We start from the raw sequence: 19,250 nt of genomic DNA on the forward strand, positions 1-19,250 counted from the left end.
TTATACATCTTTACATATATATATATATATCTTTTATTTCACAACAAATATGGCACGACAAATTATATACACACTAACCAAACATTTTTTCAAATCAATTGCCTGCATAGTGAAATTTTCTTTCGTAATCTGATTCGATGACTTGATCCATCAAACTTTAAACTCATTCTATTAATTTTTCTGTTTACTTTTTACATGATCTCACGTTGAGTCCCCAGCACTTGAGATCATCTACGAACAGTTTAGTAACAACTAACAACAACATAAAGAAAAAGTCTAAGTTTGACTTACGTTCAAGTCATTTTCCTAATCCTTCATACACCAATAGTTGTTATTGTTTGTTTGTTTTCTTAAGCAAAATTATTGTTCACTAGAAGAGTAATCGTGGCATCGCGCAATACTATTTTAAATAAGAAAATTAGCCATATCTCTTGCGTTTAGATCCGGAAATATTTTTTAATTTAGTAGTGATTAATTAATATGTTTGAACGAGAAGAATCTCTCTTTGCATTTTAAGAAAAAGAAAGTCCCAAGTTTTAAATTTGGAGTTATAGTTCTTAATATCTCAAACCAAGTAACTGTATGTGTATGTTTAGAGATGATTAAGCCACAAAGAAAATGGAATGAGTTGGCATTGAATGAACAAATCTATTTTTTTTTTCATTGATAACTATTTCTAAAATATTTAGACAAAATCCCAGACTAGATATTATTATTCAAAGTAGTATAATAAATTCTCTAAAATATAGTAATTTTATTGGACCATCCTTTTCTCTAAAAGACAAGAAGGCAATAACTTGATATTGAAGCAAAATGCATATGCCTAATGTATGAAGAAAAGAAATGGATGAGCATATATATATATATATATATTTCCATTTTTGTCTTTTTATCTGTGTAGATATTTTTGATATATCAAAAGTGCAAAGGGTTGAACAGTAAAACACTATGTTCTACTTTAACCCGTCTAATTTGAAAGTTCACAAGATAATTTTCTATCAAAATGTAATTTGGACCACAATCAAAATGTAAAACTAAAAAAGCATCTTAAGGAAGCATCATATTTACAAATTGTTTTCTTTGGTAGAATTAGCAGCATTGAAGCCTGTACATGAAATGTTAAACCCAACAGAAGAAGCCTTCATTCATCTGCACCACGGAGATTATACCTTTCTTTCAGACGCTTGGCAGTTCCATCAGATACAACGCTGTCAAGTAATTTATACTTTTTGTAATGCATTTCAAGTGTTTCTCCCTGTTGCTGGGCAAGGTTTTCTTCAAGTAGTAGTTGCAGCTAAAAGAAAAGAACACAAAATGCATATAAAATCACAATAGAATAACCTAAATACCACAAAATCTCATACTGATTATGAATTAACAAGCCACATATTTTGAACATCATTATGACATCACAAAAAGGGGGCAGCATTTTCATAGAGCAAGTGGTCTTCGGATACAAAAACCATTTCATAGTGTAGACACACAATTCCCATAAATCCATTGCATATAATAGAAAGATATGAACAGTAAATAGAAGGGATCAACAGAAAATAAAAGCCAAGAACAAGGGGGATCATAATGCTTGTGATGCAGTTGAGAAAAAAATAAAAGAATAAAACCCAAAATAGCCCCTGACAATTACTTCAAAAGACAACGAGCCCCTTAACAAAAAAAAACCCAATCCGACCCCTGACAATTGTCTCAAAAGGACAACGAGGCCCCTGTGCAAAAAAAAAAAAATCAATGTTGTTTTTTTTTGCACAGGGGCTAATCAATCCCAAAAAAAAAAGAGAAAGTCTAGGGAGCCAATGGCCTAAGCGTACAATGTGTACAATGAAGATTTAGAAAGTATTAGAGATATCATTATTAGTGTTACGTTATCCTGTCAGGTTACGCTTTTGGGATGAGTGGTTTCAGAACATGGTATAAGAGTTCTAGATGCGGAAGGTCAAGAGTTCGAATCTTGGTGAACCCAAAATTAATTTTTTATAACATGAGATGTTTATTATCCCTGGTATCCGGATGGTTATCCTTGGTATCCGGATGGTTATTCTGCATAGTATAAGTGATGTTCATTTAATTCATAAACCAAAGATTTAGCCCATTGTACATATTGTACACTTAGGCCATTGGTTACCTAGCACTACTCAAAAAAAAATTTCAGGGGCCGAATTTGGTGTTTTTTTTCTTGGAAGGGGTGGAGTATTCACTCAAAATAAAAACGTGTGAACTTACGTTGTGTGCATATTCATGTTCTGCAGCATGTTGGCGCGTAAGATGCTTCAATTCCTTTGCCACCTCAAAATCCGCATCATTTGGATCCAACCAGCGAAACCTTATCCTTCTTTCAGGAATTTGAGGCCGATCATCAAACATTTCCGCCTCAGCAGGATGAGCCCTTACCGGCCGTGGCGTCCCGCACATCATGAACGGGTACTGCCCTATCATGGTGATAACCTCCTTGACCTTCTTGGAGGAATCCAACTCTACTAATGCACACTCCGGCAGATTTCTTGGTCCAAGGTAGTTGGGAATGAACTTGACACTTTTTACCGTTGCAAACTGCTCAATAGCACTTCTCAAGACAGATTCAGAGACTTGGGGTGAAAGGTTGTCAAAGAACACTGTTCTAGTCACTTTCTCCTGAAATGAAGCATACTTCTCTGCTGCTGATGCCATCTGTTGATGTGAATGACAACAAAATTTAAAAGTTGATAGTTAAATTTCTGAGTCCTTACCATTAAACAAATGATGAATCTATACATAATGTATTTGATCAAATTGAAACTTTAGTACTAAAAGATTCAAGTACTAGATATAACTGAAACTTGAGCGTAGAAAGGGAAAAATATACGAGATCACATCAAAGTAGAAATGGGAAAATTAATCTATCAGGATAGATATTTACACATTTGCAGAATATGGAGTGAACAAAAGACAACAGCATTTCTTGATATTAATTTCCTAAAAATACTAAGCAAATTCTAGTTTTGCTATGTAAGTTGAAATCATCAGAAAATCAGCAGCATCAACGATTGTCAATGAGAACTTGTCCAAATTATGGAGAACACTACCATGCTCTTAAGAGAAACAAAAGTTAACCATGAAAAACAAGGGAATGAACCGGTTACATAAACGCTAGGAAAAGATTGTCAATGACAAATTGTTCAAATTACGGAATAATAATAACATAGCACCCAACGAAGACCTATCAATGCAGAAAGTCTGAAACATTTATCATCACAATCGCTTCAAGGAGGACTTTGCACATAACATTACCTACACATTTAGCAACCGATTTGTGCGATGCTAAAAAAACCTTCGATTATCTTTAATTACATAAATCTTGAAGCTCAAGTGGCAACATTATTACTCAAACAACAATGCAAGAGATGCAGATTCGAGTGTATCATGGTCCAAAAAGTACAAACTATGGCTGGAAAACCCTAAATTCAAGTAGACTGAGAATTGGGAAGGACAGCGGCGGTTCAAACTTCAACGCACAAACACATAACGAAACAAAGATGAAGAGATTGGAAGACTTGTAAAAGAGGTAGCTACCTGAGATGAAAATGCTTCAATTACGGTTCTTCTTGCGTTCTTCTCCGTGATGCACGAGAGAGTCACTCTCTTCTTCTTCCCTGCGTTCGTTCAAAACTGCGTTTTGAGTTGTTAATTTGGACTGTTGGCAAAGTATTTGATGGAGTTGTCCACAATAACTCCATTTGATGGAGCTGCACAAAATATTTAAAGAATTGCCCCAATTTATTTTACTGTATTTAAAATGAGTAGCAACAATATTTTTGGGAACCACAGATTGCCTCTGTCGCGTCCTCCACCGATGGAACCACACTGTCGCCATTGCCTTTGCCAACTTCTTCAACCACCCTCCTCTATTGCCAACACCCTGCATTTCTTGAACCTCTGGTAACATTCTCAATGGTCCTTTTTTTTTTTGTGGGGAATCTATTTTCAAAACTTGAAAGTGTTGGATTTGGGCGATATAACTCCATAGCAGAGGAGCTTCTTTTTCAGACTGGTTGTCAGATAATGTGGACCATCTTCTTTTGTGGTTAAAAATTAATTTTAAAAAAATTTGTTGCTTATTAATAAATGAGAAATGTTAGGGGACAGTAAAATTTGTGATGTTTAGCCATTATCAATATTTTTAATGGTGTAAAATATTATCTAATGGTGTAGGATTAATTATTTTTTTTTATGGTTAAGTGAGAGCTAAATTTCAACAAAAGTGCTGACCCTGAACTTTCTCTTAATAAATACAGCAAAATAAATTGAGACAATTTTATAATTATTTTCTCCAGTTCCATCAGATGGAATTGTCATAACCAGCTCCATCAAATACTTTGCCTGGACTGTTAAGTGCATTGTAAAATTCTCTAATTTTTTTTATTTTACCAACTATTTTGTTCTATTTTCTTTTCTTAAAAAAAAAAACTCGATCATCATTTGATTTATTAATTTAAATATTTATACCACTTAAACCTGTAACATTTTGTTGCTGGAAAAATAAATTTTAGAGACTGAAATTTTTGTAAAATGAATTTGGCCATTTTATTTATTTTGATAAATTGCTCTAGTTCAAAATCTCAACAGTTTTATACTTTTTTGTCAAACAATTTTTAAAAGTTATTTTTCTTTTGTTGTTTTTCTTGGTTATTTGCTTTTTGAAATTTCATAACCAGTCCCTCTGAATTCGTTATATTACAACATAGCCCTCATATTGAAGAAGAAAGAAACAAGGTGCAGGAGAACAGAGAACGAAGCACCTCAATTTGCTTCACAGCACAACACAACACTTCACTGTTCTTTCTGATTACTCTCTTCAATGCGATCTTCGCTGTGTGGAATGGTCGAGTGCGAGCCTTAACAAACGCCTTCGATTTACCATCGCGATTTTCGAGATCTGCCACCAATGGACAAGTCCAGCGCCTTGGAGTACATCAACCAGATGTTCCCAAACGGTACTTTTTTTTCGTTTTTCTTTTTTGAATCAGAGATTCGTAATGGTTTGTGATGATGAATAGCGTGTGTTCCTTACTATTTGATGTGATATATATGTTTTAATTTTGGCGAGATTTGAAATAATGTTGTTGTTGATGATGATGTTGTGCAGAGGCATCTCTGTCTGGTGTGGAGCCGCTGATGCAGAAAATTCAGAGCGAGATTCGCACTGTAGATGCCGGAATTCTAGCTGCTGTTCGCCAACAGGTCTTGATCTCTTTTCCTTTCATCTTCAATTTTGCATCCAATATACAAAAGCAAATTGTATTTCTAAGTAATGCAGTATTGATTGTTCATTGTTGCTCTGCATTATACTTGATCCTTAGAAAACTCTACCACTGCCGAGTTCTAGTTAATGTTAGCTTTCAGGTTAGATATTCAAGTGGTTATGCTGTTTTCCCCATAAGTTAGATCTCATTTTTCGAGTTATTGCGAATAGAAAAAGACTAGCACGGGTAGATTGTGGTTGAAGATCAGGCTGACTTGACTCAAACTAGACTAAGTTATTTAATAAACTTTGGATATCGGTTGTTAAGATACAGAACATAAAAGGAATAAAAAGAAAACTTGATGTGATACGGATATTAATAAAGAAACCATGAATCAAGTTTGAGTCCTGTGGATAAAAAGTGAGCCCAAGTTGCCACTTCTTAGGAACTTCTTTAAGGTGGAGTGGCCTTCTTGATCCGTTACTATCTTACTAAATGTGATTCTCTAAGATCACTAAGGTGTTGATACATCAGAAATGTGATTGCATATTACCATACAAGATTTTTAACAGTTTTTTTATTGAACATAATTTGTTTCCATAATTTCTGGTTTTTCATGCCCTGGCTTCTATAATTTCAGAGTAATTCAGGAACTAAGGCAAAAGAAGATCTTGCTGCTGCTACACGTGCTGTGGAGGTTTGCGTCCACTCTATTGTGTTTCTATTAGTTCTTTGTTCAATTGCTTAGATTAGTTCTCTTTAAATATTTATGTTGCATTGCATGTAATTTATTAGCTCCATCCATTCTTGTCTGGTTGGTATTTTAATACTATTTTTCTTTTTTTAATTATGCAGGAACTTATGTATAAGATCCGAGAAATAAAAACAAAAGCTGTACAGAGTGAAACGATGGTTCAAGAAATATGTCGCGACATTAAGAAATTAGATTTTGCAAAGAAGCATATAACTACAACAATTACTGCACTTCATCGTCTTACAATGCTTGGTAGGTCTTGGTAGCCCTTTTACTCTTGTAAAATCTGTTTTAATAGTTCCTAAGCTTGCTACTATATTATTTTGCCGTAGCACACAAACATAGTACATGTCCCTAAAGTTCATAGTAACAAACACATACATGGTTATTGTCACAGATTGCAATGTCCTTGTATATCTATATTTGTAGCGTGAACACTAAATAAACCACTAGACCATTCTTTGGATGAAAACCTCTAGACAAATTGGGTGGAATTTTAGCATACACATGGAAACTGGGTACAATATTTAATAGGTTTATTGCACTAACTAGATAGTTTCTTTAGATGCATAGATGTTATCTAATCTTTTACTTTAACAAGCTTACCTATTATATGGCAGTCTCTGCTGTTGAACAGCTTCAAGTCATGGCTTCAAAACGTCAATATAAGGAAGCTGCTGCACAGCTGGAGGTATCTGATCTATGCCTGTGGCATCTTTTCGGATAACTGTTGCAGTGTTGCTTTTCAAGTATTTGCTTACTACATTGGATTGGTGTCATTATGGTGCTTCTGTTTTTTTTTTCCTTTGCTGGGGGGTGGGATGGTTGTGAAACCAATGCATTGTGTTTCTTGATGTCCATGTTCCTATTGCACAATGAGGTAGTGATTTTATTATTATTGTGTCATTTTATGATGTATTTATAATCTGGGAGTTGGAGATTATGGGTTGAAAATAAGTTATTTAGGAATACAGTTGGAAACCGAGGTTTTGTGATTGCTGAATAAACTATTATATATAGTCTGGGGTTGTGCTTCAACTATATTTTTTACTTGGTAAATTAAAAATGTTTAATGAATTTCTTAATTTTCATCTATCTCATGCTGAAAGAAATGCATTTTATTTTGATGGACTAATTTATGAATTTTTACATTTGTTTTTTGTTTTTATCTGTCTCAGGCAGTGAACCAGTTATGCAGTCACTTTGAGGCTTATAGGGATATTCCAAAGATCATAGAACTAAGGGAGAAGTTTAAGAATATCAAGCAAATACTCAAGTCACATGTGTTTTCTGATTTTTCTAGGTATTTGTTACTCCCTTTTTGCTATTTTTGGAAATATCTACAGGTGTTTTAATATGAAAAAAAGAGGATATACTATGTTGTTGAATGCTAATATTTTTTTATTTATTTTTCCTCATAGTTTGTTTGTTTAAATTCATTAGACATGGTTTGTTTACAAAAAATCTTGTGTGTTAACTGGGTTTCTCAATTCCTTGTATTTGTCTCAGCTTAGGTACTGGAAAGGAGACAGAAGAAACTAATTTGCTCCAGCAGTTGTCTGATGCTTGCTTGGTTGTTGATGCATTAGAACCTTCTGTTAGGGAAGAGTTGGTAAATAATTTCTGCAATAGGGAGCTTACTTCATATGAACAAATTTTTGAAGGAGCTGGTATTTTTATGTCTCTGTAATGTGAATCTTATGTGTTTATTTATACAACAAGCTCTTATCAAATGTGCTTATGTTTGACCTTTTAAATATTTGTACTTCTTTCAGAGCTCGCAAAATTGGATAAAACTGAACGAAGATATGCTTGGATTAAGCGCCGAATGAGGTCAAATGAAGAGATTTGGAAAATTTTTCCATCTTCATGGCATGTTTTATATCGTCTATGTATCCTATTTTGTAAGAAGACAAGGTATGTTATTTCTTGCTTACAACATTTCTTAAAATATCGTATATGGCAATATATGTTATATGCTTTTTCCAGCAAAAGAGAGCATGCCTGTAGTGAAGCATTATTCTTCTAGTTTTGTTATGAAGTGACATTATAATTTATTGAATATGGGTAATTTTATTGCTTCAGCATAGAAACATTTTCTGACTTTTATAATCAAATTTAATCATATACCATGATTTTCATGCAGAACCCCTACCCCCACCCAAAAAAAAAAGTTATTAGGCGTTTTTCTGAATAATGTGTTGATATGAACTGTACTCAGCCCAGGAATATTATGTATGGACTCATGATTGTGATACTTTTCTCTACAGGAAACAACTTGAGGATATTCTTTCTAATCTAAAGGAAAAGCCAGATGTGGGGACCCTGTTGTTGGTAAGCCATGGTTTTGACCAATCATTAAACGATGAAATATTGACTTGCTGTTACAATAATTGCTTCAATGGTGTGATGCTATACAACTATATTTTCTTGCCACTGTTTTTTAACCGGAGCTTTTATTTACAAAATAGTTGATGGCTGGCTTTGTAATAATTCATTGATGGTGGTAACAAAGAATAAATTGTTGATGTAATGTATTTACGATGTGAATTTATGACTCTTATGTGTTAATTCAGTGTTTCACTTGTTGATTTTTGCAGGCTTTACAGCGAACTTTAGAGTTTGAAGATGAATTGGCTGAGAAATTTGGAGGAGGCACTCAAAACAGGGAGGTTGGGAATGAGATTGAGGAAATAGGTAGGGGAGCAAATTCTGGCAGTAATGCTTCAGATATCCGGAGGAAATATGAGAAAAAGCTTGCTGCTCATCAAGGAAGTAACAATGGGGTATGTATTATGAATTGGTGAAGTTTACATTACCTATCCCTAAGGAATCATTGAAATTATAGTTGTCTATGACCATTTTGTTTGGTTGTTATGAATAGGAAAACAATGGAAGTAAAGATTTGGCGGTACCTGGAGCTGGGGTATGGATCTATGTGACTATTATCTATTTAATGTAATGGTTTTGTTGGTTGTGTTACATACATAGATATTGTACTTCTTATTCACTGTTATCCAAAATCTCTCTATCTTATTAGTCTAAGATTAATTTATGGTATTACAGAAGAAAATCCGACGATGTGCTACATTCTGATTACATCATTTAAAATTTTCAAATCTCCTAGTCAAGGTTATCTCTTTTATTTTATCTCTGCAATTGAAGCACTGAAATTGTATTGGACTAATGTAATTTTTTATTTGATAAAATGCTTTTGTCTGATCATATGCTTGGGATTATCTGGACTCTTATGTTGTCTCTCAGTTATTTAATATTTTATTAAATATTTTCAAATTATCAAAGGGTAAAAGAAGGGAGTGAAGAAAATTGAATGTCCTAATTGAAAAATAAGTCAAATGAATTTGATGTAGAGTGCTTCCTAGTCTTTATTGTAATAGTGGCTGTCCTCACTTTATTCTTAATGATCTATTTTCATTAGGATGGGCCTGATAAACATTTTGTTGTTTTGGCAGTTCAATTTTCGTGGAATTATTTCATCTTGCTTTGAACCTCACTTAAGAGTATATGTAGAATTGGAAGAGAAAACATTAATGGAAAATTTAGAGAAACTCGTTCAGGTAATTTGGGTCTTGCTTTTGATGTATGTACTCATTGATTTACTTATCACTGTCCCTTGATTAAATGTGTCATCCAATATAGGAGGAGACATGGGATATTGAGGAGGGAGGTCAGAATAGCGTTTTATCCAGCAGCATGCAGGTGATAGGTCATTTCATTTCTTAGAGCCTTTAGGAATTCTGTTAGGTAGCTGTTGGTTAATGTTGCCAATAATAGATAGGGTTAGATATATAGATCCCCCCTGGCACGGATGAATGATGGAGCCCCCTTCTCCTTTTCTGATGGCCAGTTTGTTATTATGCTTTGAGCTAACTTTGTCGTTTTGTTGTGTAGTTGTTTCTCATAATCAAGAGGAGTTTGAAGAGATGCAGTGCTTTAACAAAGAACCAGACACTATTTAATTTGTTCAAGGTAACTCCTGAGTTATAGCTAATATTTCTCCATTTCAAAAATGACAAAACATGTGCCCAGAGCTGTTGAATAATTGTTAAAAGTTCAACACATGGGACTAGTAGGAACACTCTATTAAGAGAAAAAACTTCACTTTGAGACCTGCTAAATGGTGGTTATGTAATGTAGCCAATGTAGTTGGCTGCGGTTGAAGAGTTAAAAACGGCCATGTGATCTGCACTCTTATTGTCTGACTAACTATTGGGTATTAAGGAATTCAAAAGAATGCTGTTTGAATTTCTCTGTGGAAATGGAGTTGGTTTTTAGTTGCAACTTGCAATGCATACTGTAATTTAGAGGTCTAGCTTTCTGATGTATATGATTTTATTTCAATTCACTCTTAGGTTTTCCAAAGAATTCTTAAAGCATATGCTACAAAGCTCTTTGTAAGACTCCCAAAGGGTGGTACTGGAATTGTTGCTGCTGCCACAGGCATGGATGGACAGATAAAGGTATCTTGTAAAGAATTCGCTTTTCGTGATTTGTCAGAAGTTAAAGCTACATATTAACTTACTATTTTATCAAACAGCTTTCTTTATTTGAAATTTTTTTATAAACTCTTGGGAACTGTTGTACAGACATCTGATAGGGATGAAAGGGTGATTTGTTACATTGTTAATTCAGCCGAATATTGCCATAAAACGGTCAGTAAATTTCTTTATCATGCTTAATTTAGTTCAAGACGAGTAAATGCCAGTTTTACTTAGCCTTGCATATGGCAGGCCGGTGAACTGGCTGAGAGCGTTTCCAAGATAATAGATCATCAGTATGCAGATGGGGTAGATATGTCAGAAGTGCAGGTACTAATATCTTCTCATTAAAATGATGCTTTTCTCTGCAAATGTCATTCTAAGAGAATTGTGCAATCATGCAGGATGATTTTTCAGCTGTTATAACAAAGTCATTGGTGACCTTGGTGCATGGCCTGGAAACCAAGTTTGACATTGAAATGGCTGCAATGACACGTGTACCATGGGGTACTCTTGAGAGTGTTGGTGATCAGTCAGAGTAAGCTGAATTCCAAAGGAGAAAACAATTAGTAATCCTTGTTCCTGATAAAATTATCAATTTAATCTTATTATTTTTCTTACAGATATGTTAATGCCATAAATCTGATTCTTACCACTAGCATTCCTACTCTTGGAAGTCTTCTTTCTCCTGTCTACTTTCAGTTCTTTTTGGACAAGGTAATACCAATTTGATGCATTGAGTTAAGATTTTTTATGTCAACCTTGGTGTTAAGGACATTTTCTTTTCTGGCATGCTAGTTGTAATTAATAATAAATAAAATATTCCTTGAATGCTTTTCTGTTTCAAATAGCTTTTTTCTTGCAGATGTTGTAAGGGACTAAATTAGATGGTAAATACTCAATGTTGCTTAATAATGCAAGTTGAATGTTTACATTTATTTCCCATTTATTATCCGCAGCTTGCATCATCTCTTGGTCCGCGCTTCTATTCTAACATTTTCAAATGCAAGCAAATATCAGAAACGGGCGCTCAACAGGTACTGGCCGCTTTCTTTAATTGGTTTTTATTTCCTTTTGGTTACATCAAGAGTAAGGCTAAAGCATATTTTTGATAGGTTTGTAAATGTAAGATGGCTTTTATTCTCAACAGTTTTGAACATTTTTAATCTGGAGTACATGATACATAAAGGAGTTTGAAACTTTTTTTTTTTTTTTTCTGTGGAACACTTGAAACCTTATGAGAACGAGCTAACAAAGTGATACTTTTGCAGATGCTACTGGATACACAAGCTGTTAAGACAATCCTTCTTGAAATTCCTTCCCTTGGTAGACAGGTGATCTAACTTCTGCAAATACTTTTTAGTCATCTTTCCTTCCCTTGGAGCTTAAATCTAGGGAATCTGACCTCCACATTTCAAGAGTTGGTGAATTTACTATGCTGTTGTTCCTTTTACCAGTAGCATTTAATTTTTTTTTTCAGCTATAGTTTTTATATAGAAAATATTGATAATGAAATTTTCAAGAGAAATCTTTCACCGACTTTCACCCTTAGACATAATTAGAAATTGATATTTTATTTTTTGAACCAAGATGAATAAAAAATTAATAGCTGAGACTTTATGTTTTGCATTTTACAATTTACATGTTCCTAGTTATATTCTACCCATATAAAATATCTTGTTGCCTCATTGGTCTTTAATTCTCTACTGAATTGGAAGCAGAGATGGACTGCCTGTCTGAACCAACTGACTTTATCATCTTGCATGCTATAGGGCAAAAGAATCCTTATGAAATTTCATGTCATATAATTGTCAATTTCTTGTGTGCTTGTCAATGTTTCTCTCATTACACTTGTTGATTGTTTATTCTCTGCAACAGACTTCAGGTGCTGCTGGCTATTCCAAGTTTGTAAGCCGCGAGATGAGCAAAGCTGAGGCACTTTTGAAGGTTTGTTGTTATTGGTGGAAAAAAACACTATTATAATTGAAGTTTATTTAGTTCTTTCTAACATGGGTTTGTGTGAATGCAACGTTTAGGTTATACTGTCTCCAGTTGATTCCGTGGCAGATACATACCGAGCATTACTACCTGAGGGTACACCGATGGAATTTCAGCGAATACTGGACCTTAAGGTTTTGCTAATTCCTATCAGTTCTTCGTTGAATTCCTCTAGTTCTGATTACTACCTCAAAAACTGGAGACTGGCTATCTCATCATATAAATGCATAAAATGAACTTGTATAATTCTAAGTTCATGATAATTAAAATTATCATAAGTTCATGACTAATTTGACTTTAACTTATTCTAGCTGAATAATCATAAGTGAATATGCCCTGTTAAGTGGGTAATCGTCCCAAGCTTGAGGAGAATAACAAGGAAGCATAGTCTTAATTTATGTGTAGACTAAAGAAAAAAGTGGTTCAAGATTCACTATTTGTAAAGAACATTACATCTTTAGTAAAATAAGACCTAAAAGGAAGTAGTCTATTATTGATGACATAAGACTTGCATATAGACAATGCTCAAGTCAAATGTTGGATCTTATCAAGATACGGACTAGGTTTCCAAAAACGTGGACAGTGATGAGGAGCATGTAATGCATGGTTGAAAATTCTAATGGAATATGTATGAAACATAAATTTGAATAATTACCATAATCGTCCAACTCTGTTATTTTTAGGAATGGTTCATGGATTGATTATTTATGGTTTTTCAGATGCAACTGATTGAATGTCAATTCTTTAATCACTTATGTCTGTTTTCACATTTCAGGGTCTTAAAAAAGCGGATCAACAAAGTATTCTTGATGACTTCAATAAACATGGCCCTGGAATTAAGCAAACACAGATTACACCTACAGTTGTCCCAGCTTCCCCAGTGGCTCCGGTGGTGCCTAATCCTTCTGCTGCTGGACTCATGGCATCTCGGGAGGATGTACTAACTAGGGCTGCCGCACTTGGACGAGGAGCAGCCACCACAGGGTTCAAGCGATTCCTGGCTCTAACTGAAGCCGCCAAAGACAGGAAGGATGGGCCTTTCCGGAAGCTTTTTAATCCATAACGAAGAGTGGTATTGAACAAAAGTTTTTGTCAAAAGCTTTTGGTATTTCGTTGTTCTAGGAAAAAATGTGTATCTTTTTGTTGTAGGTTTATTTTACTCTGATTCTTTTTGTAATTTTATGATCATGTTTATCTTTATTTCACTTTATCAACCGGAGTAGTATATTAAAATCATGTCTAAGAATATTTATTCCAGATATGATCATATACCACAAACATATTCAAAATAGGAGATATAATAATAAAATTATTTTATTAATATGAACTAACATCCTTAATATAATATAATTTTTATATAATTAAACAATTTGATGTGAGAAATTATGAAATTAATCTTTGGATAGCTAAATTGTAGGTGAATGTTATCCTTTCTATTATAACAAAATAAGTTTATATTGACATGATATATTTATAGAAAACATAAAGTTATCGGTTTATTATAGCACTATTTTAGTCTATTTTTTATTATCGTTTTCGTAAAATGAAGTTTGTTCAATAAACAAGAAATGCAATATTAGAATTTAATTTTTTTATATAAACTAACATATTTATATTATAACTTTTTCTATAATTGGTGATTTACAAGTATCGCTCTCAAAGAAAATTGTCGCCTTCTGAAGTACGTTTCTGTAATTCTGTTTCTGCTCAGTAATCATTGCAATCATGGCAGGTGCAATTGTAAGTCATGCTTTAGTGTCTAGTTTTATTCAAGTTGTTTTTGACAAGCTTGCTTCACCTGAGTTTGTGAATTTCATTCGGGGAAAGAAGCTTCACAAGAAGCTAATCAAAAGGTTGGAGACCAATCTGTATGCAGTTCAAGCTGTTCTTAATGATGCTGAGCAGCGACAAATCAATGACCCTGCTGTGAAGAAGTGGCTCGATGATGTCAAAGATGCTGTCTATGATGTTGATGACTTGTTAGATCGTGTTTCAACCGAAGCAGGAACGGCTCAAAAGAAGGTTGGTACCTTGTTCTCTCGCTTTCTAAATTTTTGAGAGTTCGAGGTTGTTACAAAACTGGAAGACATAACTGAGAGACTAGAATATGCTGGAAAAAGCAAAGACATTCTTGGTCTAAAAGAGAATGCTAGGGAGAGCTTGTTGTGGAGAACACCATCAACATCCCTGTTAGAAAGATCCACTATATATGGTAGAGATCAAGACAAAGAAGCCATAATGGAATTGTTATTTGATGATACAACATATGCTAAAATATCTGTGATTCCGATTGTTGGCATGGGTGGGTTTGGAAAAACCACTTTAGCTCAATTGGTGTATAATGATGAGTCTTTGGAGCAAATATTTGATCTTAAGTTGTGGATTTATGTTTCTGAAAATTTTGATATTCAGAAGATCACCAAGACTATGATAGAGGCAGTTACTTCAAGTAGCTGTGATATGAAGGATTTGGGTTTTCTTCAACTCGAATTGAAGGAAAAGCTGATAGGGAAGAAGTACTTAGTCGTTTTGGACGATGTTTGGAATGAGAACTATGGTGTTTGGAATGATTTTCAGAAGCCTCTTCAACACGGGGCCAAAGGGAAGTAAAATTCTTGCAACAATTCGTTGCGAGAAGGTTGCTTCCGTTGTCCAAACATGTCCAGCTTATCATCTAAGTCAATTAGATGATGAAGATTCAATTGCTGGTTGGTGTTTGCTAACCACTCATGTCTTCCATTAGAATTAGGAGAAGATTCAAGTAAGAAGAAGATTGGTAGACAAATCGCTGAAAAGTGTAAGGGGTTACCATTAGCAGCGCTAATGCTCGGAGGGATTCTGAGAAGACAAGATGACATCAGAAACTGGAAGACTATTATGGAGAGTGAAATATGGGAACTACCTGATAATGAGAGTAATATTATTCCAGCATTGAGAATTAGCTACCATTATCTTCCTCCAAATTTAAAATGCTGCTTTTAGTTTTCAGCGTTTTAGCATTGATGGTGACTGTTTTGTGATGCATGATCTCATGCATGACTTAGCAACATCTGTTGGTGGAGAATTCTATTTCAGATTGGAAGAAAGTGGGAAAGCAAACCAGATCGGTGCTAGAACTCGTCATTTGTCATATAACACTTTGAGTAATCACATCTCAAGAAATTTGCAGGCCTTTGGCAGGGCACAACATCTGAGGACATTTTTGCCCCATCTGTTCCAGAGTTGTGTCCTTCAACAATGACATGCAACTGCCTATCATATTATCAATATTTTAACGCTTAAGAGTTTTCTCATTTCGTCCCTTTCAAAATCTTGTTGCATTGCCGATTCGATAGGTGAATTAACCCAGCTGCGTTATTTGGATCTCTCTTGTACAAACACTGAAACTGTACTTTTGTAATAATCTGCATAGGCTTCCAAGCAGCATGCAAAATCTAGTGAATTTGCGCCATCTTGACATTGGGGAAAGCTCTTTGCTGGAGTTGCCAAAGGGAATGAGCAAACTACAAAATCTGCAACACTTGACTGACTTCAATGTTGATGAAGAGAACGTGATTGCAGAACTTGGAGGACTTGCAAATATCCATGGCCCCTTTGGGATTTGCAAATTAGAGAATGTCCGGAATAGCAGCGAGCCATCAGAGGCAAGAATGATGGAGAAGAAGCACATTAGTACTTTGTTTTATGTATGGTCTCGAATTCGAGCATGAAAGAGGCATATTTGACAAGTTACAACCTCACAATGAGGTGAAAGAGCTATTGATATATAGCTACAGAGGTACAACATTTCCAAATTGGCTAGGCCACTCTTCCTACCACAATATGAGTAGCATTGTTCTTGACTCCTGCAGAAACTGCTGCATGCTTCCTTCACTTGGACAACTTCCTAATCTCAAGTCCTTGATCATTGTGAATTTCGATTCTCTGCGGACCATTGGTGCTGAGTTTTACAGGAATGATAGTTTTTTCAGGACAGCACCACCTTTTCCATCCTTGGAACATCTTGAATTCTGTTACATGCCTTGCTGGCAGGAGTGGGATTCATTTGAGCCTAGTGCTTTTCCTCAACTTAAACATCTTGCACTGCATTATTGTCCAATATTATCAAAAGGTTTGCCTGACCTTCCTTTGAAAGAACGCTTTGAGAGTTGGAGATCAATGCCTATGAAAAAAGAGAGGCGCAAGTTTTGGCTAGTTGGGTTCTTTTCAGCTATATGGAACATTTGGTTACAACGGAATGAGGCCATATTTCAGAGCAAGACAACAGGAGCAGTAGAATGTGTGGCTCAAACTTTTTCATGTGCTGCAGAGTGGTATGATGAATAATTCCTATTGTTGATGGCTATGCCGGAGATGACATCGGAATTATTTTTCTTTTTTCCTTTTGTTGTCTTATTTTTCTTTGCTCCACGTGAATGTTGAGCTCCTTCGTTCAAAAAAAAAAAAAACACAGCATTATAGGATGCCAGAAGCTTGTTTCTTCTTCCCAAGGGCTCCTGCAATTCGCATAGTGATATCCGAAAACGATGATGTAGAGCTGCAGGATTTGCCACTTTCACTGAATTCTATTTCACTTTCAGGCAGCCAGGTGGTACAATCTATGTTCAAGGCCATTGCAAACGCCATACCAACACATCTCCAGGTGGGCTGAAGTGTCTTACATCCCTGAAATTCAAATAATCTATCAAGGATTATCAAACAGGTAATTCTTCTGCACTCTCCAAAGGCAATAATTTAACAGCTAGATTGGGAAAAGTGAATCATTAACTTGTACCTTCTTCATCAAAGTTTTCAGTTTCATTTAACTTATATAGTTGATGGAAAGCATATGGAATAGCAGATTCAGGGTTATAAGTTTTTCTGCAGTAAAAATTGTGAATTACTTACACAAAAAATGACTTGCAATGAAAGCAACTAACATCCTTTTCCCTGTTGCATGCAGTTCATGAAAGTTTATATGTCCATGCCAATCAGCTGCCATTCAAGAACAATGATTTCTTGGGTAGTATTATTTTGAGGCAAAGATTATCCAAGGGGAGGGATTTCATTGCAGGATATAAATATAAAGTTCAAAGNNNNGTTCTACAAACATTAGTATTTTAATCATTTTAATTTTAACCTCAATTATGTATATATTTTTATAACAAAGATTAATGGTTAAAATTACTGAAATACCATTAAAGATCATGTGAAGCGAAGCATGTTTTTGTTTGCTCCTGTTTCTGAATTTACTACAAGAGCTAATTAATTTGACAGGAGAGAATTTTAGTACTCATTCTTCTCCACCAATTCGATGGGGTTAGTCCCTTATTTTATCATATGGTAGGAAAAGAAAAATAGTCCTAAAAAATTATACAAAAGAAAGTGAATATAAATAACAATTCTTTTGGGCTCCGTTTGGTTGATGTATAGGATGAGACATAGATACAAAGACACAGACATTAAAGACATAGACATAAAATATTTGTGTCTATGTATTGTGTTTGGTAAAAATAATAAACAAGACACAAATATTTGAAAAAGACTAAATTACCCTTCATTTAACCACAATTTTATCAACACCACTGCACACCTATCACCTCAAACGCTACATATCATTACCATTAAATTTTTATTTCTTTTCATATTTTTTTTCTTCTAATATCATCTTAAATTTTCATTCAAATATTAAATATACAGTTTTTTTGAAAAAAAATAGAAAACCAAAGCCTAAAATTTATCAAAGATTAATTAAAATTTAAATAAATAAAAAATTAAATGTATAATTTTTTTTTGAAAAAAATGGGAGAACAAATTTGGTTGTAAAATCTAAAAGAGGAAGTAAAAAAAAGAAATATTTGAAGAGATAAGAGGACAAATTTTGAAAATTAAAAAATTGAATAAAAGTAAAAGAGTAAAAAATTAGTGTCTCACAAGTTGTGTCTCAGTGTCTCATCAAATTGGAGGTACACAAATTTAGTGTCTCCGTGTCCATCCGTGTCCTCCCATGTCCATCAAAATTCTGTGTCTCACCAAACCAAACAACAGACATGTGTCACCGTGTCCATGTCTCATTGAGACATGGACATCAACCAAACACTACTTTGAGAAACGGTGTGGTGTGGACATGAGGGGGTCGTATGTGGTGTCCACGTGGAGTTCCATAGGTAGGTGCTTCATTTCTCAGTTCTCCATTTGCACAGTTTCCACCAATTTCAAAAAATACTCTTTTTCTTTTTTTTTTTAATATTATATAATTATAATATAAATGTTTCTAGTTTCTAGATATGAAGGAAGAGACCATCTAGAAGAATAAGAATAAGCCATCACACTTGTTCCTGCTTTCTGTTCTGCTACACTGTACACTATCTTATTCAAGAATCACCACACAAGTCAAGCACGTGACTGTCACGCGTGAGATTCGATATACTATAAGTCTATAACATGATATTAATCATAGTATGATATGATATCTGAACTCCTGAAAATTATCTCGAGAGAACTATAAAATTTTTGACAAAAAAAATTTTAATTTGGTCTTTAATCTTTTTTTTCAGACTGATTAATTTATGTACAAAAAAAATAATATTAACTTTTTTTTAACACAAGAGTTAATTGGTCCATAAGAATAAAGTTCAAAAATTGAGTTAAATATTTTTTTTGTCAAAAATTTCGTTGTCTTTTAAAATAATTGTCAAATTATTTAAGATTTTTTCTCTAAAAAAAAATAGCTGAAAAAATAAAAATAGCTAAATATGAAGAGTATAATAATATTTTTAACATTTTCTT

At 34.2% G+C, this 19,250-nt stretch overlaps 3 protein-coding genes across 4 annotated transcripts; 2 read left to right on the top strand and 1 right to left on the bottom strand.

Annotated features, from left to right (window-relative positions):
- On the bottom strand, nucleotides 934-4,021 carry LOC107638770. The gene is made up of 3 exons (XM_016342158.2): nucleotides 3,562-4,021; nucleotides 2,236-2,679; nucleotides 934-1,294 (listed from the first exon to the last, which is right to left on the bottom strand). The coding sequence occupies exons 2-3, from the start codon at nucleotides 2,677-2,679 to the stop codon at nucleotides 1,142-1,144; spliced, it is 597 nt and encodes a 198-aa protein (XP_016197644.1). The 5' UTR covers nucleotides 3,562-4,021; the 3' UTR covers nucleotides 934-1,141.
- Nucleotides 4,682-13,771, top strand: LOC107638771 (vacuolar protein sorting-associated protein 53 A). The gene is made up of 24 exons (XM_016342159.2): nucleotides 4,682-4,982; nucleotides 5,135-5,229; nucleotides 5,872-5,928; nucleotides 6,087-6,237; nucleotides 6,606-6,676; nucleotides 7,164-7,288; nucleotides 7,495-7,655; nucleotides 7,761-7,902; nucleotides 8,256-8,319; nucleotides 8,586-8,771; nucleotides 8,870-8,911; nucleotides 9,459-9,563; nucleotides 9,646-9,705; nucleotides 9,898-9,975; nucleotides 10,359-10,466; nucleotides 10,593-10,658; nucleotides 10,737-10,814; nucleotides 10,889-11,022; nucleotides 11,108-11,201; nucleotides 11,444-11,521; nucleotides 11,756-11,818; nucleotides 12,363-12,431; nucleotides 12,521-12,616; nucleotides 13,258-13,771. The coding sequence occupies exons 1-24, from the start codon at nucleotides 4,934-4,936 to the stop codon at nucleotides 13,543-13,545; spliced, it is 2,460 nt and encodes an 819-aa protein (XP_016197645.1). The 5' UTR covers nucleotides 4,682-4,933; the 3' UTR covers nucleotides 13,546-13,771.
- On the top strand, nucleotides 13,979-17,551 carry LOC107635975 (putative disease resistance RPP13-like protein 1). 2 transcript variants are annotated; one of them, XM_021120674.1, is made up of 3 exons: nucleotides 13,979-14,504; nucleotides 17,063-17,184; nucleotides 17,425-17,551. In XM_021120674.1, the coding sequence occupies exons 1-3, from the start codon at nucleotides 14,208-14,210 to the stop codon at nucleotides 17,429-17,431; spliced, it is 426 nt and encodes a 141-aa protein (XP_020976333.1). In that variant the 5' UTR covers nucleotides 13,979-14,207; the 3' UTR covers nucleotides 17,432-17,551. The 2 variants fall into 2 exon arrangements, 1 of the variants encoding a protein (XP_020976333.1); XR_002360631.1 differs by lacking the exon at nucleotides 13,979-14,504 and adding an exon at nucleotides 16,705-16,795.

The sequence above is a fragment of the Arachis ipaensis genome, chromosome B04, assembly GCF_000816755.2.
Source record: "Arachis ipaensis cultivar K30076 chromosome B04, Araip1.1, whole genome shotgun sequence".
Lineage (NCBI taxonomy): Eukaryota > Viridiplantae > Streptophyta > Magnoliopsida > Fabales > Fabaceae > Arachis > Arachis ipaensis.

Coding starts and splice junctions, on each gene's coding strand:
- LOC107638770 (XM_016342158.2), bottom strand. CDS start 2,679: ATGGCATCAGCAGCAGAGAAGTATGCTTCATTTCAGGAGAAAGTGACT. Junction 1,295..2,235: donor AACATGAATATGCACACAAC/GTAAGTTCACAC, acceptor CTTTTCTTTTAG/CTGCAACTACTACTTGAAGA.
- LOC107638771 (XM_016342159.2), top strand. CDS start 4,934: ATGGACAAGTCCAGCGCCTTGGAGTACATCAACCAGATGTTCCCAAAC. Junction 10,659..10,736: donor CCGAATATTGCCATAAAACG/GTCAGTAAATTT, acceptor TGCATATGGCAG/GCCGGTGAACTGGCTGAGAG. Junction 11,202..11,443: donor TTCAGTTCTTTTTGGACAAG/GTAATACCAATT, acceptor TATTATCCGCAG/CTTGCATCATCTCTTGGTCC.
- LOC107635975 (XM_021120674.1), top strand. CDS start 14,208: ATGGCAGGTGCAATTGTAAGTCATGCTTTAGTGTCTAGTTTTATTCAA. Junction 14,505..17,062: donor CAGGAACGGCTCAAAAGAAG/GTTGGTACCTTG, acceptor TTTCACTTTCAG/GCAGCCAGGTGGTACAATCT.